Genomic DNA, 8,728 nt, shown 5'->3' on the forward strand with positions numbered 1-8,728 from the left:
GTGGAGGTGGGCGTGAAGAGATCAACCAGGAACTTGCATGCATATATGCATAACCATGGACACAGACAATAGGGTGGTGAAGACCTGGGGTGGGGGTTGGGAGCAGGCTAGATAGGGGTCAATGGGGGGAAAAAGAGGACATATGCAATACTTTCAACAATAAAAATTTAATTTAAAAAAAGATATATCTATCTGCACAGGTCTAAAAGTAAGTTAGAGTCAGGTACTTTAAGCCTAGACCTCTAAACTTGCAACTATTCATACTCTGAGTCTTTAAGATGGAACCAGAGCTGGAAATATCCGTATCTCTTTAAATAAGTGTAAATCCACCCCAATCTAATAGGAAAACAGGGAGGCAAATGGCAGTATTCAGCAATAACACCTAAAAACCAGAAACATGGTTCCCAAGGATCAACACTGTTAAACTCATGTGGGTGTTAGGGTACTGAACCCCCTATTGTCCTAGGTATTAGCTGAAGAAAGATTTTCCAAGACCTCCTTTGACTGCAGCTTATCATGAAGAGGTGCTCTCTTGTACCCGAGGAAGCCAGGACCTCATGGTTTTGTTTCTTGGTCGCCCAATGCAGATGAAGCACAGTGTAACATGACGAGGCAAGCTGCATGTGGTGACAGATGTATTCCTGTGGCCTGGCTCTGCAATGGAGAGCGAGAGTGCCCCGATGGGACCGATGAGCAGTGTGGTAAGCACCTTCCTCTATTGCAGCGGTTCTCAACCTGTGGGTCGCGACCCCTTTGGTGGTCAAATGACACTTTCACAGGGGCCGCCTAAGACCATCCTGAATATCAGATATTTACATTACGATTCATAACAGTAGCAACATTACAGTTATGAAGTAGCAATGAAAATAATTTTATGGTTGGGTCACAACATGAGGAACTGTATTTAAAGGGCCAGAAGGTTGAGAACCACTGCTCTATTGGGTCACGCACCTGTCCATGTCTGGCCCTTACTATTACATACCTGGCCAACAATGACGCTGTCAGTTCTCATAGTTTTACCCTCTTAGTGGGTATTTGCAAACATTGGGTATTCTGGGTTGTTGCAGGCTTTCAGCAGGTAAAGCCAGGGATGTCTCTTTAAGGGCTGAGACCACTGTTATCAAAATAAACAGAAGGCTAGCTAAGATGGAAAATCCAGCAAAAATCTGGTTCCTTACCTTAAATTCAGGCTTACACAACTGTGGCAGTTACTCAAACTGGAAACCCTTGCCAATCCTATTGTCCACAATTACTTTTAAAAATTATTTTTACATTCAGGGTACATTTATTTGAAGCTGGGGACAGTGAAATAAGGCAGGGCCTAGGAGAGAAGACGCTATAGGGGAGAGCCAAGGTGGGGCTGCTTGGTTCTCTAAAAATGTTATTGGGAAGAAATGACCCTAGGCGGGGCTGCCTTAACTCACTGGGAAGTCAGAGAAAAGGGATTCTTGGGGACAAGTTCAGGGGGTTTGCCTGGGATGAGCTGCCACTACCCATTGCTCCCCTGATTGCAAGTCTCATGGGGACCCTTAGCGTTTAAGAGATGCATGGCTGTGGGGAAGAACAGTGTGGGCATGTTCCCAGGAGGGAGAGCGTTCACATTTACTTTTACATATGATAAATTAGTTCAACTTTTATGTGCTTAGAAATTTTATACAACTAAAAAACAACTTTGCAAAATAAATACAAAGAAAGCTACAACATCATGGAAGTCCAATTAACCACGTGGTAAATGTCTTGCTGAAATAAGGCCCAAAAACTTCTGTGCTGAAAGTGCTCAAAGCCCCAGAAGGGACACATGTGCAACTGTGTACAAGGAGAGCCTCCTAACAGATGCCTCACAACCTGTGCAGTGAATATGGAGGGAGAAAATTCCTCCTTAAAAGAGCAAACCTCCCCCCAAAGTACTTGGTGAGGGTTACATTCCTTTGCTATTCCCCATGCACACATTTCTGGTGGTTAATTACTGTAATAATTTAACACAAAACCTTTGATATCAAAATGAGTAATATTACAGGTTAAAATAAAAATTATACTTGTAGAAATGCTCTGTGCTATACCTCCCATACACTTCACCCAGTTCCCCAGTTTATATATATATATTTTAGAGGCCCGGTGCACGACATTTGTGCACGGGGGAGGGGGGGAGGGGACGGGTCCCTCAGCCCATCCTGCACCCTCTTGTAGTCTGGGACCCCTTGGGGGATGTCTGACTGCCAGTTTAGGTCCATTCCCCATGGGGACATCCTCCAAGGGGTCCTTAACGCTGCAGCGGAGGCGGGAGAGGCTCCTACCACAACCGCTGCATTCACCAGCTTTTGGCTGAGTAGCGCTCCCCCTGTGGGTGCACTGACCACCAGGGGCCATCTCCTGAGTTGAGCATCTGTCCCCTGGTGGTCAGTGCACGTCATAGTGACTGGTTGTTCTGCCGTTTCGTCGATTTGCATATTAGCCTTTTATTATATAGGATATATATATTAGCTTCTGCCAGTAGGCATACTTAGGTGGAAATGTTTAAGGGTCTAATTAAATAAAAAACAAACAGTTCACATGATGTCTTAGATTTTAATATAGTCTCAAATGTCAAAGGAGTTCAAAGAAGTCAACCTATAAAAGCTGACCATTAGCCACCTGTGATGATTTACATTTATTTAAATAAATAAAATAAAATTCAGTTCTTTTGTCATCCTAGCCATATTTTAAGTGCTCAATAGCCACATGTGACTAATGGCCATCATTCTGGACAGCACAGATATAAAAGGCTTCCATTGTCACAGAAAGTTATACTGGACATCAGTGTTCTGGAAGAATGATGGGAGGAATGCTTTATTAACCAGCTAGGGGACAGTCCCCCGGTAAGGTAAGGGCACAGTGACATCATCAGGGGTCACATGACTATAGCAGGAAAGTTTGGGGTTAACTCCAATGACAAACCAGGAGTTGATTTTTCCAGCTGATGGAAATAGTTAAGATGAAGCACAGATTTAGTGTCCTGACAAAATACCTCTTCTCTCCTGCCCCTTCTTAAACACCTCCTTGGGCCCACAGAGGAAATATGCCGTGGACATCCCGGAGCCTGGCAGTGTGATGATGGGAAGTGCATATCTCTCAGCTGGCTTTGTGATGGTGTTGGGGACTGCTTAGATGGCTCTGATGAGGTTGACTGTGGTAGGTACAACTAGGTCTTATCTTCAGTCATATTCTTTGTTTATTCACATCATTGATTGATATCCATAGTATTGGGTGGAACAAGCAAGTCACTAAATAGCCTTACACCATATGCGCTAAACCCAGATGTTAATTTGTCTCTAGTGTTACAGGTGACTTTTTACCCACTTCTTCATTTTTCAAAATCACCTAAAATAAAAAAAGATTATTAGACTTATTGGTTTTTTTGTCTAACTTCTTTGGGGTGAAACTTTAATATACAAAGCTGTGGCCAAATCTCCAATGATGAACATCCATTTTGACTCTTGGTTTTCTATAAACAAAGCCCATGAGCAAGGCATATATCCCTAAATAAACAAGGCCGCAGTGCAGCAGTGCTGTCTCACAGAGCCAACCCCTGCCTTTAGAGAGATTGACAGCATGTCCAGACCAAAAAGTCCGGTGTCCAGGAAGCTCTGAGTGCCGTGATGCTTGGGAACTCTGTGATGGCCCCGAGGACTGTGCAGTCGGGTCTGACCAAGCACACTGCCCCCGGGACCATTGCCTGGCCGGGCAGTGGCAGTGCAAGAACAAGGTGTGTGTCATGGAGACCCGGACGTGTGACGGCATCAACGACTGTGGTGACTCTTCGGACGAGGACATCTGCGGTGAGCCTTGCTATCCCACTTTTGCTTAAAGGGAAGGTTGTTCCAGGGGGGCTTCTTTCTGTATATTGTGTTTTAATTCCTGTGACTGATACTAAAATCCCATATCTAAAAACAGGATGTTTCCTAGCAATAACCTAGATGTAGTTGCCCCTAGAAACATACTAGTAGAGCCGTACTTGAACAGTAACTCTGCAGTGGGCACTCAAAGCATTGCCTATGTTTCCATGATTCAATTATGGCCAATTCCCAGAGCCCCATCCTGTGTAGTAAATTATGGAAGAGAAAAACCCTCATTAAAGGGGAAAACCCCCAAAGCACTTGCTGGGAGCCATAGTCTTTTTCATAGACCACATGCACAATGTGGTGGAGCCTCCAACTTCTCGGGAAACCTCAATCCCATTCCATCTTTCCTTTCTAGAGCTAAATCTGCAGTACCGAATATATTCAGATTCTAACATTTCTATAATAAGGTATGAACCTGGTTTCTTAAGAGCATATATCTTTTAGGGCTAGTGTTGACTGGCTTTAATTCCGTTTTAATTAGGAGTGTTTACTACTAGTTCAGTTCAGTTTTAATACTATTTCAATCTGATGCCCAGAAGTCTTAACAATCTTTCTTATTGAGTCTTAAGCCCCAATTCCCTGGAAACTTTGCTTAAAAAAGGAAACTTTATTTTCTACCTAGACTTGCTTTGGGTTGTAGGCATGTTGCCATCTTACCCAGTGTAAGCGTTCTCTATTTCTACTCCCCCACAATTATCAGTGAACAAGAATGCCTACCTTCCTTCACAGCTTCCTGCCCAGAAGGCATGGTTGGCTGTGATAAAGGGAAATGCATCCTGGAATCCCTGGTGTGTGATGGGGAAGCAGACTGTGCTGACAGAACTGATGAGCCCACTACATGTGGTGAGAAACCAATTGCTTGGCTTTATAAGAGAGAGGGGAGACTGAGATGAAAGGATCAGTGCCTTCGTCATCATCGGGGGTCCACTCTCTGAGAGAACGCTGGGGCTGAAACTCTGACACAAGCAATTATCCTTCAGCGATGGATCCCTTCCATTTTACAAGTTTCTCTCCTTGGCTGTGGTCTCCTGAGTGCGAGCAAATGCTACCTGAGTTTGTTCAAGACAAAATGGCCAATTCTCCAAGGATTTAACAAAGAAAAGACTGGGGAAGGCCCTTCCCAGGGGAGGAGCTACTGAGCACGCAGCTCTGGTCTTTAAACCTGTGCTTATCACTGCTGCTTTGAGTCGGGCAGAGAGAGTGTGGGCATCTGCCTCCAGGTCACTTTGTCATTTTTCTCATATTCTCCACCCCTCTCCCCAAATCTTGTCTCAGACCTGGACAATGAAACCACTTTAGTACTGTTAGAGGCTACAAATGAAGCTTTTTACTAAAGGAACAAAGATACTAAGAACATAAACAGTGGAACAAATACAGGCTTCTGGCCCTGTGTAGGCATTCACTGGGGTTAGTACATTTTTATATCATTCCTAAGGTAAGGGCTTCTGGTTGCCCACAAAGCCTAGAGAAAATAGAGAAGAGGCTGCTGGCCCCTCCGTGGGTGGACAGTATGCCAACACTTGAAATTGTCCGGCCCATCTGCCTAGAAAGAAACTCTTTGCCCTGATTCCTGATTCCTAACTTTCCCTTTTCTACAGCCTTGCCCCACTGCCTCCACATTCCTGGGCAAGTGGTCAAGGAGAAAAGTTATTCTTAACCAGTATCCAGTCCTCATACAAGTAGAGGGTTATGACACATGTGGTTTATAAAATGTTTGCTCTTTACTGCGTTCAGCTGTACTGATCACTGTCCTGTCTCCACCAGGTAAAAGCTGCTCTCTGGCCAACGGGGGCTGTGAGGGGCAGTGCAGCGATGCCAGCTGGGGTGTCCGCTGTTCCTGTGGAACCGGATGGCAACTGCAGCCGGATGGTCAGAGCTGTGGAGGTCAGATTCATTCAGCTCATCTTTTTAAAAGAAGTTTTTATTGTTTAAAATACACATAACATAAAATTTATCATTTTAATCATTTTTAAGTGTACAATTCAGTGGCATCAAGTACACTCACAGTGTTGTGTAACCATTCCCAATATCCATTTCCAGAACTTTCCATCATCCCCAATAGAAACTGTACCCATTACACGATCACTCCTCAAACTCCCTTTCCAATCCCCTGATAACCTCACTGGACTTTCTGTCTCTATGAATTTGCTTATATTCTAGCATAACATATAAGTGGAATCATACAATATTTTTCCTATTGTGTCTGGCTTATTTCACACAGCATGTCTTTAAAGTTCATCCATGTTGTAGTATGTATCAGAATTTTTTTTTAAGGACGAATACTCCCTTGTTTGTTTTTATCTACTCATCTGTCTATTGACTCTTGGGTTGTTTTCACCTTTTGGCTGCTGTGGATAATGCTGTTATGAACATTGGTATACAGGTATCTGTTTGAGTCCCTGTTTCCAAATCTCCTTAGTGTATACCAGAAATGGAACTGCTGGATTATATGGTAAATTCTGGATTTAACTTCACTTTTGGAGGGACTATCAAGTTGTTTTCCACAGTGACTGTACTGTTTGACATTCTCACCAGCAATGCACCAGGGTTTCAATTTCTCTATTTTTGCCAATGCTCGTCATCATCCTCTTTTTGTGGGAATTGTTGACTAATAGAAAAATGTTGAATTTAACATCTTTCTTTTATGGGACTTAAGGATTTTTGCCATAGAATAGATAATACTTGTCACTCATGGCCATGCCTAAGGTCTATGGCATGGGCAGCAGGACAGAGTCTGAAGTGAGAGCCCATTTTGTGTTTATCCTTTCTTGTTCCTCCTAGCTGACCTTCTCTAAGTACCTAGTCCTTCAAGTCTCATTTTCCCCCTTTGTAAAATGGGATTATGATGCCAGAATGACTAAAATAAATGTCATGTATATTCACAATTCACTAGTAATCTGAAAAAGTTATGGCTGTTACTTTGCAGCTCTTGTCCATAAAAATGTAGGATAATATTTTAGGCTAAAATGTGATGAGGAGGGTCGAAGATTTGTTGTCTTGATGTTTTGTCCTAAAGGGTAGATCAGCCCTGCCACCCTGAACCAGGTCAATGACCCTTGTACAATAGCTCCCTCTCTCTTCATGGATTCCACCTGCAGTCCTACCCACTTAGGTAGAAAAGATATAAGAAGAAAGGCCCTGGTTTATTAGACAGCATCAGAGTTATATTCAACAAATACTTTTATATTAAGAATTCATTAAGAATTGCAATGAGCCTATTCTAAATAAGACAACTAAATTTATTAATCTTCCATTAGAAGTATGAAGTCTGTATCTGGTCATGACCTTGGAGGGGTCTGGGTTTTGCACACATGCCCAGACTACTGCAGCCTCCTTCTTGGGTTATGGCTCATTGTAGTGCTTGGTTAGCCACTGAGCTTGACTTGTAGTCATATATTGATCATTCTTCCTCGGGCTAGGAAGGCATTATTCTACTTTAGGACCCTGTGGTTTTGGAGAAATAATTTTCCCTGGCAATGCACTCAAGGAATTCCTTCTTGCTTAAAAAAAAAAAAATCTCTCCTAGTCCTATGACTCATACTCTAAAGGGGTCCTGCCATCTGGCTTTGAGGAAATAGTTGTACCTAATTTAAATTCTGCCAGTTATACCTGTGAGGCGTAAGCCTTTTCCATCATTTTGGATGAGATGTCCCATGGCACAGTAGGTCCCAACACTTGTCATTCTGAATTAAGTTCTGGCTGGCCTGACAAGTGACACATCCCCAGCCAAGAATGTTGCTAGGGTAACATAGATCAGTATTCTGTATCAACCAAACATCTAGCTCCCTATATTGATGTTTCTGCTGAATTAGATTCATTTACATGTGAATTCTATAGAGATAGGGACTGTCTATTACCTGGCACAGTGACTTCCACATAATATATGTGCAATGAGCATCTGAAAAGTGGCCCAAATGAACAAAAATACTCAAGTGGTTTCATAGGCATTCTCTAACTTTTAGCTCTCTGTCATTAGATATAGATGAGTGCTCTATGGCATACAGTCCTTGTGACCAGCTGTGTCATAATACACCAGGCTCTTACTCCTGTGGGTGTACTCAAGGTTACCAGCTCTACAATGGCACCCGCTGCCAGGTTATAGGTGAGTTCCAACACCCAAAGCAAAGCCTAGCTCCTTCTCTATTCTCAGCAGTAATTATAAATAAAAGGGATATAGTCAGTTCACTTTAAGGTCTAGTGTTAGAGATAACTTCATTCTTTCTATAAAAAGCTGTATTATAACATTCCTTGGCCAATTTGAGTGTCAGTTGCTATTAGGTGTCTTTAAAATGACTTACTCTATCAGCTATGCAGCTAGGTGCTCCAGAAACCTAGTCAATGTAATCTTCCTTTGGCCTGTGCTTCTTTAACGATGGGACACTTAATTACTTCGGCTGATATGCACAAAGATTAGAGAGGAATCAGTCTAGATAAGGAGAATGGCTGAATCTGATTTATTATATTTATTTATTTTTTTAGAGAGAGATCGATTTGTTGTTCCATTTATGCATTCATTGGTTGCTTTGCCCTGACCTGGGATCGAACTCAGCAAGCTTGGCATGCATGTCAGAATGATACTTTAACTGAGCTACCCCACCAGGGCTGAATCTAAAATCAAATAAGGCAGACAAGTTCCAAAGATTAGTTTTAATGTGCCAGAGTTCAGAGAAGGAGTTGAGACGTATGATGGTCAACTAGATCTCCTTTGGCTATACCTTAGTCCAGACTTCAGGGATAAGTAGATGTTGGCATGGGAAATAGGACAGCACCTTCAGTTAAAGAGAACGGTGTGAAAGAAAGGTGCAAAGTAATGTGTCATTACTTCTCTTCAATTGCAGAAAGTGCTGTGA

General features: G+C 42.7%; 1 protein-coding gene across 1 annotated transcript in view; it reads left to right on the forward strand.

The window, feature by feature from the left end:
- The first annotated feature begins 603 nt into the window (after positions 1 to 603).
- LOC102768777 (low-density lipoprotein receptor-related protein 1B-like) overlaps positions 604 to 8,728 on the forward strand; it is a 41,414-nt gene continuing 33,289 nt past the window's right edge. The window contains exons 1-6 of the mRNA XM_006753794.2: positions 604 to 701; positions 3,049 to 3,168; positions 3,576 to 3,815; positions 4,608 to 4,721; positions 5,643 to 5,762; positions 7,855 to 7,980. Coding sequence (XP_006753857.1) covers positions 605 to 701; positions 3,049 to 3,168; positions 3,576 to 3,815; positions 4,608 to 4,721; positions 5,643 to 5,762; positions 7,855 to 7,980 — 817 coding nt within the window. The 5' untranslated portion in view covers position 604. The remainder of the gene's footprint in view (positions 702 to 3,048; positions 3,169 to 3,575; positions 3,816 to 4,607; positions 4,722 to 5,642; positions 5,763 to 7,854; positions 7,981 to 8,728) is intronic.

This window comes from Myotis davidii, unplaced genomic scaffold (genome assembly GCF_000327345.1).
Source record: "Myotis davidii unplaced genomic scaffold, ASM32734v1 scaffold71, whole genome shotgun sequence".
Taxonomy (NCBI): domain Eukaryota; kingdom Metazoa; phylum Chordata; class Mammalia; order Chiroptera; family Vespertilionidae; genus Myotis; species Myotis davidii.